Source organism: Oncorhynchus keta, chromosome 17 (assembly GCF_023373465.1).
Source record: "Oncorhynchus keta strain PuntledgeMale-10-30-2019 chromosome 17, Oket_V2, whole genome shotgun sequence".
NCBI classification, from domain to species: Eukaryota; Metazoa; Chordata; class Actinopteri; order Salmoniformes; family Salmonidae; genus Oncorhynchus; species Oncorhynchus keta.
The window spans coordinates 49,237,021-49,261,861 of NC_068437.1; the positions used below are offsets into that span (position 1 = coordinate 49,237,021).

Here is a 24,841-nt window from a genome sequence, read left to right on the forward strand (position 1 = left end):
GCTCCTTGGTCTTCATGGTGTCCCTTGCTTGGTGGTGCCTGTTGCTTTTTGTTGTTGCAGACTCTGGGGCCTATCAGAACAGGTGTATATATACGGAGACTATGTGACGGATCATGTGACACTTAGATTACACACAAGTGGACTTTATTTAACTCATTATGGGACTTCTGAAGGTAATTGGTTGCACCAGATCTTATTTAGGGGCTTCATAGCAAAAGGGGTGAATACATATGCATGCAACACTTTTCCGTTTTTTTTTTGTTGAATTTTTTGAAACAAGTTATTTTTTCATTTCACTTCACCAATTTGGAATATTTTGTGTATGTCCGTTACATGAAATCCACATAAAAATCAATTTAAATGACAGGTTGAATTCAACAAAAAAGGAAAACCGTCAAGGGGGATGAATACTTTTGCAAGGCACTGTATTTTATAGGACAATATACAAACGGCAGGTAGCCTACGGAATAGCTTTTTCATCATCTACGGTACTTTTTAACCAACGCAGAATGGATGTGTTAAGACTTGAAAGGTGTACCTTACTGTTTGTCTCCCCAGGTAGAGCCCACCTGACCCACGACCCAGATCCATCAGAAGACCCTCTCAAAGAGCCTGGTCAGCAGTCTGGAGAAGCCATGGATAGGAATGAGAGGTCCACCCCCGTCCCTGGCAAAGAGAAAGTGGTGGATATCATCAATATCAAGGGCATCGAGGATATAGGCTATGTTCAGCCGGATTCCATAGTAAGTCGGTCATCTTTAGTTTTCAGCAACTGACAATTTAAAGTCCATAGCACATATCAAACTGTAGCAGTATGCAAAGCATGTTATTTTTGGAATGAACGTAGCAGCACAGTGAAACCAGTGTTGACAGTGGTAAATACCCTCGGGGGTCCTCTGTAGTTGGTAGAGCATGGTGCTGGCAGTGGCAACGTCAGCATAGTGGGTTTGATTCCTAGGACAACCATAAGTATGGTTGGACTTCTGAGTGGCGCAGCGGTCTAATGCACTGCATTTGCAGTCTTGCGTCACTATTGCCTGGGGTTTGATCCCAGGCTGTGTCATTACCTGCTGGGACTGGGAGTACCATAGGGCGGTGCACAATTGGTCCTTGTGGCGGCCTGGGTGCCTGCAGGCTGACTTGAGTCGTCAGTTGAACGGAAAATTATGTAGATATATAAGCAACATCTCAAGACAAAATAAATAAAAAATCAGTCAGAAAGTTAAATATTGGACGGAAATGGGTCTTCCAAATGGACAATGACCCCAAGCATACTTCCAAAGTTGTGGCAAAATGGCTTAAAGACAGCAAAGTCAAGGTATTGGAGTGGCCATCACAAAGTCCTGACCTGAATCCTATAGAAAATGTGTGGGTAGAACTGAAAAAGTGTGTCAAAGCAAGGAAGCCTACAAACCTGACTCAGTTACACCAGCTCTGTCAGGAGGAATTGGCCAAAATTCACCCAACTTATTGTGAAAGCTTGTGGAAGGCTACCCGAAACGTTTGACCCAGGTTCTTTATTTTAAGAATGTGAAATGTCAGAATAATAGTAGAAATAATTATTTATTTAAGCTTTTATTTATTTCATCACATTCCCAGTGGGTCAGAAGTTTACATACACTCAATTAGTATTGCCTTTAAATTGTTTAACCTGGGTCAAACGTTTCGGGTAGCCTTCCACAAGCTTCCACAATAAGTTGGGTGAATTCCTCCTGACAGAGCAGGTGTAACTGAGTCAGGTTTGTACCTATACCAGGCAGTGATGCAACCGGTTAGGATGCTGCAGCTGTAGAATGTTGCAGTTGTAGAAGGATGTTGTAGCTGTAGAACCTTTTGAGGATCTCAGGACCCATGCCAAATCTTTTTAGTTTCCTGAGGGGGAATAGGCTTTGTCGTGCCCTCTTCACGACTGTCTTGGTGTGTTTGGACCATTCAAGTTTGTTGTTGATGTGGACACCAAGGAATTTGAAACTCTCAACCTGCTCCACTACAGCCCTGTCGATGAGAATGGGGACGTGCTCGGTGCTCCTTTTCCTGTCGTCCACAATCACCTCCTTAGTCTTGGTTACTTTGAGGGATAGGTTGTTATTCTGGCACCACCCGGCCAGGTATCGGACCTCTTCCCTATAGGCTGTCTCGTCGCTGTCGGTGATCAGGCACTGTTGTGTCATCTGCAAACTTAATGATGGTGTTGGACTCGTGCCTGGCCATGCAGTCGTGGGTAAACAGGGAGAACAGGTGGGGACTGAGCACGCACCCCTAGGGAGCTTCAGTGTTGAGGATCAGCGTGGCAGATGTGTTGCTACCTACCCTCACCACCTGCGGGCGACCCGTCAGGAAGTCCATGATCCAATTGCAGAGAGAGGTGTTTAGTCCCAGGTTCCTTAGTTTAGTGATGAGCTTTGAGGGTACTATGGTGTTGAACGCTGAGCTGTAGTCAATTAATAGCATTTTCACATAGGTGTTCCTTTTGTCCAGGTGGGAAAGGGCAGTGTGGAGTGCAATAGAGATTGCATCATCTGTGGATCTGTTTGGGGCGGTAATGAAATTGGAGTGGGTCTAGGGTTCCTGGGATAATGGTGTTGATGTGAGCCATTACCAGCCTTTCAAAGCACTTCATGGCTACAGACGTGAGTGCTACGGATCTTTAGTCATTTAGGCAGTTTGCCTTTGTGTTCTTGGGCACAGGGACTATTGTGGTCTGCTTGAAGCATGTTGGTATTACAGACTCAATCAGGGACATGTTGAAAATGAACAGTGAAGACACCTGCCAGTTGGTCAGCACATGCCCGGAGCACACGTCCTGGTAATCCGTCTTGCCCCGCAGCCTTGTGTATGTTGACCTGTTTAAACGTCTTACTCAGTCGTCCAGAACAGCTGATGCTCTCATGCATGCCTCAGTGTTGCTTTCCTCGAAGCGAGCATAGAAGTGATTTAGCTCCTCTGGTAGGCTCGTGTCACTGGGCAGCTTGCGGCTGCGCTTCCCTTTGTAGTCTGTAATAGTTTGCAAGCAATGCCACATCCGACGAGCATCGGAACTGGTGTAGTATGATTCAATCTTAGCCCTGTATTGCCGCTTTGCCTGTTTGATGGTTCGTCGCAGGTCATAGAGGGATTTCTTATAAGCTTCCAGGTTAGAGTCCGGCACCCTGAAAGCGGCAGCTCTACCCTTTAGCTCAGTGCGAATGTTGCCTGTAATCCATGGTTTCTGGTTGGGGTATGTGCGGTCACTGTGGGAACGATGTCCTCAATGCACTTATTGATAAAGCCAGTGACTGATGTGGTGTATTCCTCAATGCCATCGGAAGAATCACGGAAGATGTTCCAGTCTGTGATAGCAAAACAGTCCTGTAGTTTAGCATCTGCTTCATCTGACCATTTTTTTATAGACCAAGTCACTGGTGCTTCCTGCTTTAATTTTTGCTTGTAAGCAGGAATCAGGAGGATAGAGTTGTGGTCGTATTTACCAAATGGAGTGCGAGGGAGAGCTTTGTATGCGTCTCTGTGTTTGGAGTACAGTTGATCTAGAATTTGTTTCCCTTTGGTTGCACATTTAACATGTTGATAGAACTGGTTTAAATTTCCCTCCATTAAAGTCTCCGGCCACTAGGAGTGCCGCCTCTGGGTGAGTGGTTTCCTGTTTGCTTATGTCCTTATACAGCTGACTGAGTGCGGTCTTAGTGCCCGCATCTGATTGTGGTGGTAAATAAACAGCCACAAAAAGTATAGCTGAGAACTCTCTGGGCAAGTAGTGTGGCCTGCAATTTATCACAATATACTCTACTTCAAGCGAGGAAAATCTAGAGACTTACTTAGATTTCGTGCACCAGCTGTTGTTTACAAATTTGCACAGACCGCCCTCCCTCGTCTTACCGGAGTGTGCTGTTCTATCCTGCCGGTGCAGCGTGTATCCCGCTAGCTGAATATCCATGTCGTCATTCAGCCACGATTCTGTGAAACATAGGATATTACAGTTTTGGTAGGATATTTGTGATTGTACCCCTTCTAATTTATTGTCTAATGATTGCACGTTGGCGAGTAATATTGACGGTAATGGCAGCTTTCTACTCGCCTTCTGCGGATCTGGACGAGGCATCCGGCTCTTCTTCCTCTGCGTCGCTTCCTTATGTGAATAATTGAACCAAAAATGTGGACAGATATAAAAATGTGGACAGATATTCACCGGTCTAATGTCCATTGCTTGTGTTTCTTGGTCCAAGCAAGTCTCTTCTTAGTGTCCTTTGGTAGTGGTTTCTTTACAGAAATTCCACCATGAAGGCCTGATTTACTTAGTCACTTCTGAACAGTTGATGTTGAGGGTTACTCTTTGAAGCATTTATTTGGGCTGCAATATCTGAGGCTGGTAGCTCTGATTAACTTATCTGCTGCAGCAGAGGCAACTCTGGATCTTCCTTTCCTGTGGCGGTCCTCATGAGAGCCAGTTTCATCATAGCGCTTGATGGTTTTTGCAACTGCACTTGAATAAACTTCAAGTTCTTGAAATGTTCTGCATTCACTGACCTTCATGTCTTAAAGTAATGATGGACTTATTTGCTTATTTTAACTGTTCTTGGTCTTTTCCCAAATCTTCTGCATACACCCCCCACCCCCACCTTGTCACAACACAACTGATTGGCTCAAACGCATTAAGAACCAAAGAAATTACACAAACTAACTGTGGACAAGGCACACCTGTTAATTTAAGTGCATTCCAGGTGACTGGTTGAGAGAATGCCAAGAGTGTGCAAAGTTGTCATCAAGGCAAAAGGTGGCAATTTTGAAGAATCTGAAATATAAAATATATTTTGATTTGTTTAACACTTTTTTGAGTAACTGATTACATGCTACATGTAATCGGATTACAAAAAAATGGTCATCAGTTACCTTACCAGCAAAAATATAGTAATCATATTATGCTTTTATACCTGCATTGTTTGCTGTTTGGGGTTTTAGGCTGGGTTTCTGTACAGCACTTTGAGATATTAGCTGATGTACGAAGGGCTATATAAATAAATTTGATTTGATTTGATTTGATTTGATGTCCTATGATAGCTGTATACAGTAATGTCATAGGCTAGCTGTATACAGTAATGTCCTAGGCTAGCTGTAAGGACTTTCCTAGCTGTATACAGCACTTGGGTCATTGCCAGCAGCATAACACCCTGCCTCCCACTGCTGGCTCGCTTCCGACGCAAAGTAGGGTTGGTCCTGGCCAGTCCATGGATGGGTGACCAGATGCTGTGGTGTTGGAGGGCCAGTAGGAGGCACCCTTTCCTCTGGTCTAAAAAATATCCCAATGCCCCAGGGCATTGGGGACATTGCCCTGTGTAGGGTGCTGTCTTTTGGATGAGACATTAAACGGGTGTCCTGACTCTCTGTGGTCACTAAAGATCCCATGGCACTTTTCGTAAGAGTAGGAGTGTTAACCCTGATGTCCTGGCTAAATTCCCAATCTGGCCTTCATACCATCATGGCCACCTAATCATCCCCAGTTTACAATTGGCTCATTCATCCCCCCTCCTCTCCGCTGTAACTATTCCCCAGGTCGTTGCTGTAAATGAGAATGTGTTCTCAGTCAACGTACCTGGGAAAATAAATAGGAGTGTCCTAGGCTAGCTGTATACAGTAACACTAAGCATTGGGGTGATCTGACCACATCTTTATGTTCCCTAGACCTGTGAGAAGTGAACTTTGCCTCAGCTTCCTGTGTGGAGCAGACTGAGACATGTTTTCCTCTGGGACCACTCGCTGGTTTACAAGGCTGCTCTTGTTATGTTTATTAGTTGGTTGTGTATTTGTTTTACTTTTTTAGTAGCTAAAAATAAACTGTCCCTGGAGACTATTTTTCAGTTTTGCAATGTCACAACATTTTAAGATTCTGTCCAAGATTTTTTTGTTGTTGTGGCTATTAACTAGTAGTTCACAAATATAGTTTTACTTTTGTTGGCTATCTTCTATTACTAACCTTAATTTGTTTTTGTAATAACAGGGCTCATCTGTAAAATATTATCGGTCTCAGCATGACTCCCTGTCAAAATAAAGGTTAAATTAGAAACAAACAAAAACATGTTTTGAGTGAGAGGTAGGCATTGATCTGAAACTGAACAATTAAGGACATTCACAAGCACCACATTGACTACTTTACAAATGCTCTACCAAAGATTTCCACCACACAGCTTTGACCTGTTACAGTAGCTGTCTTCATCTATTGTACTTCAAACATTGTGTAGGCAAGTTGCTTAGGATTCAAACCTTCTCAAAAAGCCTAATTCATATTCTTCAGAGCAGTGTCGGTCGGTGCAATTTGAGATGAGGGAGGATTTAAAAAAATTATGAGCATGGCCTATTTTTTCTATTACAGCATATTGGATGACTGTGTCACGCGGAATGACGCTGGAGAGACTAAGCAGGTACGGGGAGAAAAACATTTAATTAGAACGGACAGAGACGAGACAGGAACAGCGTCAGAAACAAATTCAAAAGACAAAAATAATACAATTCAGCAGCGGGGAAAAGAGCTGGGGAACTGACAAATATAGAGGAGGAAATAACAGGAGCTGGGGAACTGACAAATATAGAGGAGGAAATAACAGGAGCTGGGGAACTGACAAATATAGAGGAGGAAATAACAGGAGCTGGGGAACTGACAAATATAGAGGAGGAAATAACAGGAGCTGGGGAACTGACAAATATAGGAGCTGGGGAACTGGAGGAGGAAATAACAGGAGCTGGGGAAGCTGGGAACTGAAAATATAGGGATAGGAGCTGGGGAACTGACAAATATAGGGGAGGAAATAACAGGAGCTGGGGAACTGACAAATATAGAGGAGGAAATAACAGGAGCTGGGGAACTGACAAATATAGGGGAGGAAATAACAGGAGCTGGGGAACTGACAAATATAGAGGAGGAAATAACAGGAGCTGGGGAACTGACAAATATAGGGGAGGAAATAACAGGAGCTGGGGAACTGACAAATATAGAGGGGGAGGAAATAACAGGAGCTGGGGAACTGACAAATATAGGGGAGGAAATAACAGGAGCTGGGGAACTGACAAATATAGAGGAGGAAATAACAGGGGAGCTGGGGAAAATATAGGGAGGAAATAACTGGGGAACAAAATATAGAGGAGGAAATAACAGGAGCTGGGGAAAATATAGGGAGGAAATAACTGACAAATATAGAGGAGGAAATAACAGGAGCTGGGGAACTGACAAATATAGAGGAGGAAATAACAGGAGCTGGGGAACTGACAAATATAGAGGAGGAAATAACAGGTGATAAGTGAGTTCAGGTGAGTCCAATAACGCTGAAACGAGTGACGAGGGAGGGCAGGTGTTAGTGATGATTGCAGGATCTTGTGATGCAGGGTAATCTGGCACCCTCAAGCGCCAAGGGAAGGGAAGAGTGGGAGCAGACGTGACAGTACCCTTCCCTCTTGGGACGCCACCCGAAACCGGGGCGAACCGGCCGAGACATGAGCGCTGGGCAAGCCGGTTGGGGCGTGAAAACCCCAACTGGTGATTTGGTGACAAAACGGATGGCACTGTGGTAGACTGCATCCAGTTTGCTGAGTAGAGTATTGGAAGCTATTTTGGAGATGACATGCCCGAAGTCGAGGATCGGTAGGACAGTCAGTTTTACTAGGGTAAGTTTGGCGGGGTGAGTGAAGGAGGCTTTGTTGTGAAATAGAAAGCCGATTCTAGATTTGATTTTGGAGATGTTTAATATGAGTCTGGAAGGAGAGTTTACAGTCTAACCAGACACCTAGGTATTTATAGTTGTCCATATATTCTAGGTTGGAACCGTCCAGGGTGGTGATGCTAGTCGGCTGGGCGGGCGCAGGCAGCGAACTGTTGAAAAGCATGCATTTGGTTGGTGTCCAGGGCACAGCTGGGAGCGGAGGAGGGTCGATAGCAGGTGGCAACAGTGAGAGACTTATTTCTGGAGAGATTAATTTTTAAAATTAGAAGTTCAAACTTTTGGGGTATAGACCTTTGCAGGCTATCGCTGCAGTAGATCGCAACTCCTCCCCCTTTGGCAGTTCTATCTTGATGGAAAATGTTGTTGTTGGGTATGGAAATCTCCGAATTTTTGGTGGCCAGGATTCTTGGTGGCCAGGATTTTTCCTAAGCCAGGATTCAGACACGGCAAGGACATTAGGGTTGGCCGAGTGTGCTAAAGCAGTGAGTAAAACAAACTTAGGGAAACTTAGGGAGGAGGCGTCTGATGTTGATATGCATGAAATCAAGGCTTTTTCGGTCACAGAAGTCAACAAATGAGGGTGCCTGGGGACACGGAGGGCCTGGGTTTACCTCCACATCACCCGAGGAACAGAGGAGGAGTTGGATGAGGGTATGGCTAAAGGCTATCAAATAATAAAAGGTGCAGATTTCTGGGCGTGGTAGAATAGATTCAGGGCATAATGTGCAGACAGGGGTATGGTGGGGTGCGGGTACAGCAGAGGTAAGCCCAGGCACTGAGTGACGATAAGAGAGGTTGTATCTCTGCTGGTTATAATGGGAGGGAGATGGGACCAAGGAGGTATCAGAGGTATGATGAGTGGAACTAGGGGCTCCATATTAAACTAAAACAATGATAACTAACCTAAACAACAGTAGACAAGGCATATTGACATTTGAGAGAGACATACAGCGAGGCATAAAGTAATCAAAACGGTGGAGACAACAACAGCTAATCAGCTAAAACAACAACAACAGGGAAAATGGCGATGAATGGGCAGAGAGGGTAGGTTAACTACACACAGAGCCTGAGTTCGCGGCTGGGGCCAACAGATAAACAAACAAAAAAACTGAATGGAGTACCATGATTACCGGACAGTCCAGCAGGCATCAGCTATGTAGGCAAGTGATCATAGGGTCCAGGTGGCAGCAATAGATGGAACAGGGAAAACGCGGAGTAGTCGCGACACAGCGTTTAAAGTTAATAGCCCGGGGCTAGTAGAAGCGTCTGCTCCAACGTCCGACGGCCGGTTGAAGGCACAGCGGATGGACTATTCGTCGGCAGACCAGTCGTGGTGGTGCGGCGGGGCGCCGTGTCGACAAAGGATCCAGGCCCGATGGCGAAAGAGGTATTGTAGTTGTAGTAATTTAATTTGCTAGCCGGGAGATACGCCTGGCTCACGGCTATCTGGTGGAGTAGTGGGTTCTAGCCGTGTGTGGGTGGAGTCCGGGTGAACAGCTGAGTAGGCCAGGAGGTGGGCCTCTGGGATAGCTTCGATACTGGGTAACTCGGTGGGTGCAGCTAGCTGTGAAGATCAGAAGTAATGGTCCTGGGTGTACGGCAGGAATCCGGCGTTGAAGTAAAGAGACAGCCCGATACTGGTAGGCTGGCGAGTATTATCCAGGCTAAATAAAAAGGGCTGGTATCTGTGCAGAAGGTAAAGGCCACTAGCAGTCAAATCAAATCAAATTTATTTATATAGCCCTTCGTACATCAGCTGATATCTCAAAGTGCTGTACAGAAACCCAGCCTAAAACCCCAAACAGCAAACAATGCAGGTGTAAAAGCACGGTGGCTAGGAAAAACTCCCTAGAAAGGCCAAAACCTAGGAAGAAACCTAGAGAGGAACCGGGCTATGTGGGGTGGCCAGTCCTCTTCTGGCTGTGCGGGTAGAGATTATAACAGAACATGACCAAGATGTTCAAATGTTCATAAATGACCAGCATGGTCGAATAATAATAAGGCAGAACAGTTGAAACTGGAGCAGCAGCACAGTCAGGTGGACTGGGGACAGCAAGGAGCCTTCATGTCAGGTAGTCCTGGGGCACGGTCCTAGGGCTCAGGTCAGTTGAAACTGGAGCAGGAGCATGGCCAGGTGGACTGGGGACAGCAAGGAGTCCTCATGTCAGGTAGTCCTGGGACATGGTCCTAGGGCTCAGGTCCTCCGAGAGAGAGAAAGAAAGAGAGAAGGAGAGAATTAGAGAACGCACACTTAGATTCACACAGGACACCGAATAGGACAGGAGAAGTACTCCAGATATAACAAACTGACCCTAGCCCCCGACACATAAACTACTGCAGCATAAATACTGGAGGCTGAGAGCAGTGGCTATCAATGACTAAATAGCTTGTTGCTAATTAACTGGTTAGCTTCTAGGTGGTTCTTGCTATGAGGTCTAAAAATGTAAAATAATAGCGGTTCCGTATCACATTGGGTGAGGCAGGTTACTGGAAGGTATAATTGAATTAAAATGTAAATATATATACAAAAAAATACAAAAAATACAAAAGTACACGAGAGGACGAACAAAACACGTCTGCACTGATACGCCATCTTGGATTGCAAGTGGTTAACAAAGAAATAGCTACTCCTATATGCTTAATTTAGAGTTATTAATGTAACTTTAGGTGTTCTACAAACATTGGGCTTTCTGTTTTGATTTTTAATACACTGTAATTTGCATGATGCGACTCTAATGATGATTTGAAAAAGGTTGCTTGACATGAGACATGAGCTCTGCTTTGACACTCCAATAGTCTCTCATTCACAATTTGACAAGCACTTGATAATGCCTCGCATTTCACGACGGCATCCCCTTTGTGACCTTAATGCACCCTAAAGAAATCCATGCCTTTTGCGGGCCGAAGTTCTGCTTTGTGCCCTTCTCCCTGCGTGTGCTGTGCAATCCGAAGCTTCTCTCACTCACATGGCTCTTTGTCACGTGGCTATAAGTAAAGACAGACACATCGGGGACGCAACTGCTCGCGTCCTTATCCAATTCCCATGTGCATATTGAATATATTGGAAGAACTGTCCGCATTTACTTTTCATCAGCCAACAAGCCAACAAGAGTAGGCCTAACAAACAGCAAAACCACTAGCCTATGTCAATCTACTATCTCCCATAGTACAAAAGTTCACCTATTCTATTCTGTGTGAGAAATAAATATTCCAGACATAGTCTGGGATAGTTGTGGGATGCAAATGATCCTAAATGAATACAAGCACGAGCATCAAAAAAACATTTTTTATGCAATGTGGCTGACGCAAAAGATCAGAACGTTTAGCTTGAAATATGTTGATAAACTATTAGGCTATTTATTCACATTATAAGCGCAGCAATGCACTCATGGTAGTAGGCTATAAGCCCGAATGTTCCATTAGTGGAACACACCATTATCAAAAGTGACCACAAGTGCGATTATGCATGTAATGCTTTTATTATAAAGGTGCACTTGAAACTCATGCGCTGCTTATATATGCCAGTTAGGCTCTACACCCCTTGTAAAGTTCATCAGCAAGTGTATAGGAGGTGTTGTACCCACTGTGACTTGTAAAACCTACCCAAACCAGAAACCGTGGATAGATGGCAGCATTCGCTCAAAACTGAAAGCGCAAACCACCTCATTTAACCATGGCAAGGTAATTGGGAATATGGCCAAATACAAACAGTGTAGTTATTCCCTCCCTAAACCAATCAAACAGGCAAAACATCAGTACAGAGACAAAGTGCAATGCAATGGCTCAGACACAAGACATGTGGCAGGGTCTACAGACAATCACAGATTACAAAGGGAAAACCAGACACGTCGCAGACACCAACGTCTTGCTTCCGGACAAGCTAAACAACTTCTTCGCCCACTTTGAGGATAACACAGTGCCACCGACAGGGCCTGTTAACAAGGACTGTGGCCTCTCCTTCTCATGGCCGACGTGAGTAAGACGTTTTTGGTGTGGCGGGAGGGGGTGGGGGGTAACTGACAAGGAGCCCTGGTTGCTAGGGGGGTGGGAAGTGGTGAAAGACATGTGGTGGGGCGGGAGTTGGGTGGTTGGATGGAGACATGTTGGATGGGTGGGGTTGGGGGGAATGAGGTGGAGGGTTGGGGGTGGAGGCTCACTTCTTTTTGTTTATTTTCCTTTGCGTACTATGTTTATTGTTACAGTACGTTTTGATTCTTTAATATGATCAGAAAGATCAATACTTTATGTTTACAGTGCCTTCAGAAAGTGTTCATATTTTGTTGTGTTACAGTGTCTGTTGTAAAGCAGACTGAAGCAGACTGAAGCAGGTTTTCATCTAGGATTTTTCCTGTGCTTAGCTCTATTCCGTTTCTTTTTATCCTAAAAAAAACTCCCTTGTCCTTGCCGATGACAATCATACCCATAACATGATGCAGTTACCACCATGCTTGAAAATATGAAGAGTGGTACTCAGTGATGTGTTGTGTTGGATTTGCCCCAAACATAACACTTTGTATTCAGGCACATTTGTTTTGCAGTTTTACTTTAGTGCTTTATTGCAAACAGGATGCATGTTTTGGAATATTTTTTGTATGTACAGGCTTCTTTTCACTCTATCATTTAGGTTAGTATTGTGGAGTAACTCCGATGTTGTTGATCCATCCTCATGTAACGGATGTGAAACGGCTAGCTTAGTTAGCGGTGGTGCACGCTAATTATCGTTTCAATCGGTCACTTGCTCTGAGACCTTGAAGTAGTAGTTCCCCTTGCTCTTCAAGGGCCGTGGCTTTTGTGGAGCAATGGGTAACGATGCTTCGTGGGTGACTGTTGTTGATGTGTGCAGAGGGTCCCTGGTTCGCTCCCGGGTATGGGCGAGGGGACGGTCTAAATTTATACTGTTACACTCAGTTTTCTCCTATCACAGCCATTAAACTGTGTAACTTTTAAAGTCACCATTGGCCTCATGTTGAATTCCCTGAGTGGTTTCCTTCGTCTCCGGCAACTTAGTTAGGAAGGATGCCTGCATCTTTGTAGTGACTGGGTGTATTAATATACCATCCAAAGTGTAATTAATGACTTAACCATGTTCAAAGGAATGTTCAATGTCTGCTTTAAAAAAAAAAACATGAATCTACCAGTACGTGCCCTTCTCTGTGTGGCATTAGAAAACCTCCCTGGTCTTGTGGTTGAATCTGTGTTTGAAATTCACTGCTCGACTGAGGGACCTTATAGATAATTGGTCTGTATGTGTGGGGTATAGAGATGAGGTAGTCATTCAAAAATCATGTTGAACACTATTATCGCACACAAAGTCAGTCCATGAAACTTATTATTTGACTTGTTAGGCAGATGTTTACTCTTGAACTTATTTAGGCTTGCCATAACAAAGGGGTCGAATACTTTTTGACTCAAGATATTTCAGCTTTTCATTTTTTGTTAATATATACAAGTTTCTGAAAACATTGTAGTTCACATGGCTGAAAACCTTGGGATAAGACAAAATGCCTTCGGTTGCCTTGGGTTCTTGATAGTAAGCCTGCTACTAGCTAGCTACCAGATGCGCAGCAACTTAAGTACTTTGGACTGGGTTTAAGAACTCGGAGATTAGGCTGAAAAATATGTTAGCATTGACAGAAATGCTACAAAAAGTTAGCGCAACGCTGATTCTCTATGGGCACATGAGAGCGATAAATTATACATTTAATCAAAACTGTTCTACCTACAAACGTATTCAGTCCGACAAATGGTAAGTCCAATGGTCACCGTATGGATGATATAATCTCGTTTTAATCATACGGCAAGAATTTGAGCTAGGTGGTTGCAAGACAATTAATTTTTTCCTAACGGAAAATCCTGTATATGGTTCTTGGTACCAGCTGAACGTACCATGACCAGATGCAGGGAGTGTGTTGTGTTACTCCAATAAAGGAGTTATTTGAGTTAAACAATATGACACCATTGACATTGGTGTCATATTGGCTTAGATGTGATGGTAGGAAGATTTGAATTTATCATTGAGCATCAATCAACTCCTACTTATTATGGGGGCCGTCCCCCCCACCTGTTGGAATTTACTTAAAATGTCACTTGATAACACAAGCATAGAGTTCAGGGTAGTGCTATTTAATACACAAAAGGCGAACATAAGCCACCCCACGAAAACACAGGGCGCACACAAAAACAAATGCCCCAAACACGGGGACTAACACAGTCCAGCAAAAAAGCCACGAACAGGAAAACACGTTAACCTCTAACGTGCATACTAGTCACACAAACGATCCTGCACAAAGAGCAGGTGGTCCGGCTGGCTAATAAAGCCCAACTAATCACCAAATAAACAACAGGTGTAACCAATAAACAGACAAGGAGGGGGAGGAAAGAATCAGTGACGACGACGGGAAGGGGAGCCACCTTCGGTAGGAGTCGTGACAACAAGAACCAATTGACATTGTTAATCACTGTAATATTTTGTGTAGATGGTTCTATTACTCTAACTGATCTTGTGAATATACACAGCATTAGAAGTGTTTAATCCCCCTTGTTCAACAGCGCGTATCCAGTGCCACATCTGAAGTGGTACACCTTCGCTGTGTTGCGATGACACAATCTCTCACTGAGGGCCCTCTCAGGGGAATGTTTGTATTGGTTGGGCCAATGTTTACATTCTAATGAAATGTAACGCAGCTTAACCTTGACCCCAGATTGACTAGCAGACCCCGAAGAAGATGTGAATATCTCTTATACCTATGATATGTAATGAGAGATTGGGAAATGAGAGGGCACCTTGTCGCATTCAGATCAAGTCTAATATTAGCTACTTGGCATCTCAGACTCTCAGACTCTTCTCAAGTAACAAGTACTAGGTCTTGTAGCAGGGAGACTTTGGGCTTGGTTCAACGCTTTGGATGGTGACAGAGAGAGCGGGAGAGAGAAAGAGAGAAGGAGCTGTGTTTGATAGCAGTAGTATGTGGCAGCGCTCGCCTAGTGATGGGAAGATGGCTGGAGAAACACCAGAGATCTCAGGGACTTCACTGCTTCATGACGCAGAGGCTACACCGAGCAAGCCCAGGCACTTCTTAAAGGATGTGATTTTTCATGGCAAATTTCAAGTGAGTAGAATGACAAAGATACAGTATGTATGGATTTACATAATGTGTTTACATACTAGGAGAATGAGACTAACTATCGCAGGGGGAAATCTTCATCACATAACAGTTTGCTATATGTTTTTATAGTAAAGATAGGTTTGGCAGTTATTTCACTTGCTTAGCCTTTTGATTTGATTGATTTGTTGGAAAATAATAGGTGGAAGTCAGAATTGTGTTTGTTTAGTGTAAATGTAGACGAAAAACCTACTTACACATCAAGTGGGTTGAGTAATAGCCTGAATATGTTTTTCAACTACATTTACACTATTTTGCCTATTGTTAATCCATTCTTTATAACTTTTTTTGTAAGGTTTTTATCACAATATAGTTGAGAAATGGCTTGACCTGGTTTGGCAGTTTGTAGAGAGCTAATTATCATGTAGGCTAATTGCAGAACAAGTATCTACTGTAGACATCTGACACGTTGTACTATCTTGTTCCCAGGCGTGGAGTTAGACTCAGCACATAGGGGCGTTCTCGAGGGGCCCGTCTGACCAAATGAATTGCTGATCGGGCCTATCATGAATGCAAATTGCAAATTAGGATGTTAGGCAGTCTGCCGCTAAAAATAAATGTGACCAGTCATGCTCATCAGTCTATAGGGAATCAAATCGGCTTGTGTGTATTTTCATACAAAGCCCAGTTTGAGCGGAATATCACGTGTTGCGCAGTGACAGATCACTCTCACAGCACATCAAATCAAATCAAATTTTATTTGTCACATGCGCTGAAAACAACAGGTGTAGACTTTACCATGAAATGCTTACTTACAAACCCAACACCAACAATGCAGTTCAAGAAATAGAGTTATAAAATCAACTAAAGTAAAAAAAATATATATAAAAAGTAGAACAATAAAATAACAGTACCGAGGTTATATACAGGGGGTATCGGTACCGAGTCAATGTGCGGGGGTACAGGTTAGTCAGGGTAATTTGTACATGTAGGTAGGGGTAAAGTGACTATGCATACATAATAAACAGCGAGTAGCAGCAGTGTAAAAACAAATGTCAATGTAAATAGTCCAGGTGGCCATTTTGATTAATTTTTCAGCAGTTTTATGGCTTGGGGGTAGAAGCTGACCTTGTACGGCTGTGTTGGTGGGGTGTTTCGACAACATCCGGTGAAATGGCATAGCGCGAAATTCAAAAATAATATTTAAAAAATGTAACTTTCATACATTCACAAGTGCAAAACACCAAATTAAAGATTAACTTCTTGTTATTCTAGCCACTGTGTCAGTTTTCAAAAAGGCTTTACAGCGAAAGAAAACCATGCTATTATCTGAGGACAGCACCCGATCAAACAAACACATGACAATCATAATTTAACCCTCCAGGCGCGACACAAAACTCAGAAATAATGATATAATTCATGCCTTACATCTTTGAAGATCTTCTTCTGTTGGCACTCCAATGTGTCCCATTAACATCATAAATGGTCCTTTTGTTCGATAAATTCCGCCGTTATAGCTCCAAAATGTATTTGGCGCATTTGACTCAGTTCCAAACACCAGTTCCAACTCAAGCAACATGACTACAAAATATCTAATAAGTTACCTGTAATCTTGATCCAAACATTTCAAACAACTTTACTAATACAACTTTCGGTATTTTTTAGCGTAAATAATAGATACAATTTAAGATGGGATAAACTGAGTTCAATAGCGGATAAAAACTAAGTGGAGCCAGCTTTCAGGTCATGCGCCCCAACCACAACAGTATACTAGACTCGACCCTCGTTCTGAACAGCCCTACTTCTTCATTTCTCAAAGGAAAAACATCAACCAATTTCTAAAGACTGTTGACATCCAGTGGAAGCGATAGGAACTGCAAGCAAGTGCCTTAGAAATCTAGATCCACATAGAAACCTAATTGAAAACACTGTCACCTCAAAAACAAATCCTGGATGGTTTGCCCTCTGGGTTTTCCCTGCCAAATAAGTTATGTTATTATCACAGACATCGTTTTAACAGTTTTAGAAACTTTAGAGGGTTTTCTATCGAAATCTACCTATTATATGCATATCCTATCTTCTGGGCCTGAGTAGCAGGCAGTTTACTTTGGGCACGCTTTTCATCCGGACGTGAAAATACCGCCCCCTAGTCCGAAAAGGTTTTAAGGAGCCATTTGGACCTAGACTTGGCACTCCGGTACCGCTTTCCATGTGATAGCAGAGAGAACAGTTTATGACTTGGGTGACTGGTGTCTTTGACAATTTTTGGGGCCTTCCTCTGACACCGCCTAGTTTATAGGCTCTGGATGGCAGGAAGCTTGATCCCAGTGATGTACTGGGTGATACACACTATCCTCTGTAGCACCTTACAGTCAGATGCCGAGCAGTTGCCATGGTTGCCATGGTTGCCATGGTGAGGCTGTAAAACCCTTTGAGGATCTGGGGACCCATGACAAATATTTTCAGTCTCCTGAGGGGGAAAGTGTCAGGTCTCTGACCTCCTCCCTATAGGCTGTCTCATCGTTGCCGGTGATCATGCCTACCACTGTTGTGTTGTCAGCAAACTTCATGATGGTGTTGGAGTCGTGCTTGGCCACGCAGTCGTGGATGAACAGGAAGTACAGGAGGGGACTAAGAACGCACCCCTGAGGGGTCCCCGTGTTGAGGATCAAACATGTGTTCTGATAAGCCCACTCATTGCGCAACATTTCTACATGCAACAGATATCCACTGTTAAAAAGAGGCTATTTATTTCTCAACTCCTCTTAATATTAAGCAACTGCCATTTGAGTGCAGGCATATGGTAGGCTATCATCAGCAACCTTGCAGTCTGAACTGGAGGCAGTCTGCATGTTGAAAACATATCTTGAAGGCCTACTTAATAGTTTGAAACCTGGAAGTTTTACTGCATAGCCTATTACAAGGCATGTCTTACCTTGCTTCAAAGAATCCAAAAGCCAAAACCTGACCATAGACATTTTTGTTTTTCAAAAGAATCTGCAGGATCTTACATCCATGGCTGCACCCGTGGCCCGCCCTATGCTAGCTCTGCTTCAGCTTGTCCCACATTACACATGCAGCTCTGTGAAGAATTGAACTATGCACAAGAAAGGTGTGTATGTGTGTTTGTGAAAAGTGGACCTTTTTGGGAACATAAACAAAAACAAACTAATTTATGGCACGCAGCCCAAATCCTCTTTTGCCGGGCTAGTTGCCACAGAGAACTTAACTAATTGGAAGCAGCGATAGAGGAGAGTGGGGTAATTTGAACCAAAAGGTTACATTGAGCCCCCTTGTTTTTAGGAAACCATGCACAAAATCTATTATTTGACAAAATATTTAGGTAGAGGTCATCATTTCATGGCGAATGTGAAGGAAGAAACCACATGGAAAAAGTGGTAAGCAAGTTAGGTCCCCAAAAATAATTTTCACCAAGTCAAGAACATTTATTGTGTTAGAGGTTTCGTGATGCTTGTATCTAAACCAAAGTAGAACATTTTAATATTGTTCTATACTTCCGTTGGAGTATCTATAACCTTCAATATGAGGTCCTAAACCTAGCATGAAAGTGCATCCTTGTAGCTGTATGGGCTAATATAGTCAAACTGTGTGCCTTGGGGTAACTTGAGTCAATGACCACGGAGTAAGTTGAGCCAATGGTTGAGCCAATGGCAAGTTGTACATATTGAAGTGTTTTCTTCCCATGCGTAATGCAAGCCATTATCACTGGGATATTAGGTAACAACAGGGCCTGGCCTATGTTAAAAGTGTTTGTTAGGTGTTTAGCCTATGTTAAAAGTGTTTGTTAGGTGTTTAGCCTATAAAATGATTAAAAAACAAAACTGTAATATTTACATGAATTGTGATTATTTCCAGGGACACACAACATCCTGAAATATACACTGGGTGGACAAAACATTAGGAACACCTGCTCTTTCAATGACATAGACTGACCAGGTGAATCCAGGTGAAAGCTATAATCCCTTGTTGATGTCATCCACTTCAATCAGTGTAGATGAAGGAGAGGATAGATGTTAATTAAAGAAGGATTTTTAAGCCTTGAGACAATTGAGGCATGGATTGTGTATTTGTATCATTGTATCATTGTATATATCAATGATGTTGCTCTTGTTGCGGGCGATTCCCTGATCCACCTCTACGCAGACGACACCATTGTATACACTTTCGGCCCGTCATTGGACACTGTGCTATCTAACCTCCAATCGAGCTTCAATGCCATACAACACTCCTTCCGTGGCCTCCAACTGCTCTTAAACGCTAGTAAAACCAAATGCATGCTTTTCAACCGATCGCTGCCTGCACCCGCATGCCCGACTAGCATCACCACACTGGATGGTTCCGACCTTGAATATGTGGACACCTATAAGTACCTAGGTGTCTGGCTAGACTGCAAACTCTCCTTCCAGACCCATATCAAACATCTCCAATCGAAAATCAAATCAAGAATCGGCTTTCTATTCCGCAACAAAGCCTCCTTCACCACGCTGCCAAGCTTACCCTAGTAAAACTGACTATCCTACCGATCCTCGACTTCGGCGACGTCATCTACAAAATTGCTTCCAACACTCTACTCAGCAAACTGGATGCAGTTTATCACAGTGCCATCCGTTTTGTCACTAAAGCACCTTATACTACCCACCACTGCGACTTGTATGCTCTAGTCGGCTGGCCCTCGCTACATATTCGTCGCCAGACCCACTGGCTCCAGGTCATCTACAAGGCCATGCTAGGCAAAGCTCCGCCATATCTCAGCTCACTGGTCACGATGGCAACACCCATCCGTAGCACGCGCTCCAGCAGGTGTATCTCATTGATCATCCCTAAAGCCAACACCTCATTTGGCCGCCTTTCGTTCCAGTACTCTGCTGCCTGTGACTGGAACGAATTGCAAAAATCGCTGAAGTTGGAGACTTTTATCTCCCTCACCAACTTCAAACATCAGCTAGCTGAGCAGCTAACCGATCGCTGCAGCTGTACATAATCTATTGGTAAATAGCACACCCATTTTCACCTACCTCATCCCCACAGTTTTTATTTATTTACTTTTCTGCTCTTTTGCACACCAATATCTCTACCTGTACATGATCATCTGATCATTTATCACTCCAGTGTTAATCTGCAAAATTGTAATTATTCGCCCACCTCCTCATGCCTTTTGCACACATTGTATATAGACTCCCCTTTTTTCTCTGTGTTATTGACTTGTTAATTGTTTACTCCATGTGTAACTCTGTGTTGTCTGTTCACACTGCTATGCTTTATCTTGGCCAGGTCGCAGTTGCAAATGAGAACCTGTTCTCAACTAGCCTACCTGGTTAAATAAAGGTGAAATAAAAAATAAAATAAAAAAAATTGTACCATTCAGAGAGTGAATTGGCAAGACAAAATATTTAATTGCCTTTGAATGGGGTATGGCAGTAGGTGCCAAGCACAGCGGTTTGAGTGTTTCAAGAACCGCAGCCCTGCTGTGTTTTTCATGCCCAACAGTTTCCGTGTGTATCAAGAATCGTCCACCACCCAAAGGACATCCAGCCAACTTGAAACAGTGGGAAGCATTGGAGTCAACATGGGCCAGCATCCCTGTGGAATGCTTTCAACACCTTGTAGAGTCCATGCCCTGACGACTTGAGGCTGTTCTGAGGGCAAATGGGGGTGCAACTCAATATGAGGAAGGTGTTCCTTCTGTAGCTCAGTTGGTAGAGCATGGCGCTTGTAATGCCAGGGTAGTGGGTTCGATCCCCGGGACCACCCATACGTAGAATGTATGCACACATGACTGCAAGTCGCTTTGGATAAAAGTGTCTGCTAAATGGCATATATATATATATTCTACTCTCAGTGTATCAAATAAACAAAATTTGGTCACATCCATGTGTTTATCAGATGTTATTGTGGGTGTAGCGAAATGCTTGTGAAAAAACTATGTTTCCTAAGAGCTAGAAGCGAGGCAGCCCTCTCTGTCGCCGCCATTTTTAATTTTTTGTGTAATGTCTTTATTGAAAGAATACTATATTTCCCTTGACGGATTGATTCTGAATGTCTCCCCATAACCTCACATAACCCACATCAGTAGTGAGTGCCTCCTAAAATCTTCCCAGTCAGTGTTACAAATGGAACAGTGTCTTAGATTTTCATCATTTATTTGACCTTTATTTAACGAGGCAAGTCTGTTAAGAACACATTCTTATTTACAATGACAGCCTACCCTGGCCAAACCCCAACCCGGACGACACTGGGCCAATTGTGCACTGCCCTATGGGACTCCCAATCACGGCCGGTTGTGATACAGCCTGGAATCAAACCATGGTCTGTAGTGATGCCTCTAACACTGAGATGCCATGCCTTAGACCGCTGCGCAACTCGGGAGCATGTGAGGTAGAGTATGGAATTGGGTGGAATTGTCAAATTAGGTCATTGAATTAAGTGATTGTATTAATGTGGGGCGGGCCACAATGATTAAAAATAGAAAATCAGTTGGGTCAGTCAGTGCTATCAAAATAGTCTGCAGGATTATTGGACAATATTATTACAGCTGATAAGTCATCAAACCAATCCAGATCGCTAAAGATCACAGTCAGTCAGCCTTGCTCACCCAAACACAAGAAACACCCACATGTCTGCACACACACAAGCAATCATCAATCGTTTTGGCACTCTGACCTGAAATAAGCTACTGTAGTTCAGGAAGGCCTTAACATTTCTCCATGTAACTGCCATTTGGGTAAATAATAGTATATGTTGATAGTGGCAGATAATGCATTATAATGCAGTTCTTCATCAGCCTATAACACATAACATCAAATATTTGTTTCTATAATTTCATAGGTGATGTTCCAGAGATAACCCTGTTGGATGTGTCTAATGATAATACTGACTATTGGACCACCAGGTCAGGAATAAGCAGAGAGTTTTGGTCACTCAAACATTAATGGTCAAACAAGCTTGGATTTCAGCATTTGTTATATCCCTCTGAAAACCTGCCATATACTGTACATATCCAACTGAAAACGGATCAACCATGAGTATGTCATGCATGTTGTTATAATCATGACACAAATATCCAAGTTGATATATAGGAATTTTGATTATTTGTGTAATAAAGGGAAATGTTATAATGGCCATATAAGATTCCGTCTTTTAAACAAGCCACAGTATAAGATTGCAATTCTATGTGAAGAAGAGCTTTCTCTCAATAGTTTAATATTTTCTGGTTTGCAGGGAAACAGTAGATGAGAAATCTGGCATATTACACTATTGTCAAAATCCTACATTTATTTTTTCAATATTTTATTCTCCATTTGTTCTCTGATTGTTATGATTATAGAATGTATTTCGACCTTCTCTGCTGTAATATATGTTCAGGAAAATCCTATTGAATTTAATTGAATAATAGATTTTAACACTATAACTACAGACACCTTTCATATAAATGAATGATATATCCTAAATCATAGCAGCAGGAATATTTGTTGAATTGTTTGTACACACACAGAGTAGCAACACAAGCCTTTTTTTGGATATCAAAATGTTCAATACATGTTTTTAAGTAAATAGTTCAAATAATGATCAATACTGCTTGTCTTGCAAATCAGCATTCGGGTTCTAAGTCACTGAGAGTGATCAGTTCAAGTCAATTCCTTAGGAGCCCTATTGGGACTAGCTAGACCCCACCTTGACCCCAGTAGTCTAACTGGCTCATTAACCATGCTGTGCCTCTCACGACAAATGGCAAAAGCTGCACAGCACACACACATACACACATGCACATGATTCAGCTAGGCATCTCGCCCAAGCAGCCCTCTAATGCACAGCCCTCCCCTCTCTCCCCAGCTCCTGAACTGCCTGACACCTGAGGAGAACACAGGATGTCAGCATGGCCTGTACTTTCAGGACGGAGAGAGGCGGGTGGACTACATCCTCACCTACCACATCAAAAAGCCCAGCAGCTCGCGCTCCAACCGACAGTCCTCCCGCTTCACTGACAACGCCTTTACACGGAGCCTCCGCCGTGGGACAGCCAGGCTGGGACGAGCGCCACCCCCTCAGCCCAGAGGTGACCCGGAGGTGGCCTCCCAAGACCACAGCATGGACTACCACGTGGACGACAAGCGCCTCCACCGGGAGGAGTTTGAGGGCAACCTGAGGGATATGGGCATGGAGCTGGAGAAGGATGAGGATGTGAGTTGCTTCTCTACAGCTTCTCTGTTCTGTTCTTTATGACCAAACACACGATATTATCAGCAATGTCCAGTCAGGTCTAGCGTTAGCTATGAGTTAGCTTAGGGCAGAGAGGGGAGAGTATTCCACACAACACAACACTGCTGCACCTCTACAGTCTTTGTTTTCCAGCTGGCTGGTGGATCAGGGGTATTTTTGTCTTTGGGCTTAGGTCAGCCAGTTTGCCTTGAGCCCCCACCATGTAACAGTATACAAAAGATACATTGTACTTTGGTACAGCACCAGCTGAAACCGGCCTATAGAGGGCTAGCAGGACTTGCAGCAGTAACCAGGGTAACTGGGGTAACCCGGGGTAACCTTTTAACCTGCTTGGTTTGTTTGTTTGTTGGCTTTACAGTGCCTTGCAATAGTTTTCAACACCCTTGGCGTTTTTCATATTTTGTTGCATTACAACCTGTGATTAAAATATATTTTTATTTGGATTTCATGTAATTGACATACACAAAATAGTCCAAATTGGTGAAGTGAAATGAAAAAAAAAATCAATCAATGGAAAAGTGGTGTGTGCATATATATTCACCCCCTTTGCTATGAAGCCCATAAATAATAATAATAATAAATAAGAATTCCAGGAAAAAACAAACATTTTAAAGTATGGCAGCCGTTGAATCAACTTGTTGGATTAGATGTCATGAGAGTGAATGGATAAAGGAAACCCCTGTGTGGTTCTAGTAGTAGTCTTGTGGTGCATTGACCAACAGTAACCTGTCATGGACAGGACCTGAGGATGTCATGAGGGTGAAGTCCAGTAATATGAGACTAAGTCGGTCCAAGTGCTGAGGATGGCAAGATGACAGCTGCCATGGTAGATCTCTTTACCAAGTCAGGGACAGACAGGGCAGGGCTCTGTGGAAGGATCACACCATGCACAGACACACACAAACACACATCCACACACACGCACAATCATACACACAGCGCCAGGCAACTAATGTGTGGCAATGCCAGCTGGAAGATCACTCAGAATACCTTGACTGTACTCTTTAAGAGCAGTACAAACTCTCACCAACTCTCACACATACAGAGTGTTTTCATGTTTTCAATGAAGTGTGTGAGAAAGAGAGATATAAATTACGTCATATGTCTAGTCTTTTTGTGGACTTTTCTTACAAGGCAGGGTACATGCGAGATTTGGTTCTGGGTGCCATTCACTCACTGTGTTATAAATCATCTGGGTATAATTTTCCATTTTGTCCCGAAATTGCATTCAAGCCATCATTCTATTATCTAAGTCTTTCCCATGTGGTTATCGTGTCAGACTGTTCACCGTGGAGGAAGACATACAGAATAGTCTTATGATCTTAGTGGAGAGAGGGGAGTAATGTTTAGGTATTTTATCATTTCCTCTCATCGTCTGTCCATTGTGGAGTTAGTTGATTAAAATAGGCGCCCTAAGTATTATAGATCATTAAAGTGCTGTTGACTATACTAATCTGTCTATAGAGGACATTTAAGTGGGAGTAATTCACATCTGTATCTAATAGAGGGAGGGACACTGGGACGGGACTGAAGTGGGAAGGAAGGAAGCAGAGGTGGTGATTGGATGTGGATGAGTGTCAATGTTTGGGATTCAAACAGTGATGTGATTAATGCATAATTCTGCTAGGAAACCCATATGAACTAACCTTGACCCTCTATGTTTCTAGAACATTTTAGTTGTCTCTGATTCTAAAACCAGAATGCAATGTGATGTCTGACAGTGCAAGACTACATTATAGTTGACTGGATGTCTTTTAGATCTGCACGCCTAAATTCAATACTTGTTGCAGCATCACT

General features: G+C 43.3%; 1 protein-coding gene across 2 annotated transcripts in view; it reads left to right on the forward strand.

Moving 5' to 3' along the window:
- LOC118397886 (anoctamin-1-like) overlaps positions 1–24,841 on the forward strand; it is a 121,407-nt gene that overhangs the window by 14,789 nt on the left and 81,777 nt on the right. The window contains exons 2-3 of one of the 2 annotated variants that reach the window (XM_052466320.1): positions 559–743; positions 22,658–23,005. In XM_052466320.1, coding sequence (XP_052322280.1) covers positions 636–743; positions 22,658–23,005 — 456 coding nt within the window. In that variant the 5' untranslated portion in view covers positions 559–635. Of the gene's footprint in view, positions 1–558; positions 744–14,603; positions 14,813–22,657; positions 23,006–24,841 lie in introns of those variants that run through there. The other variant, XM_052466319.1, reaches the window with a different exon arrangement.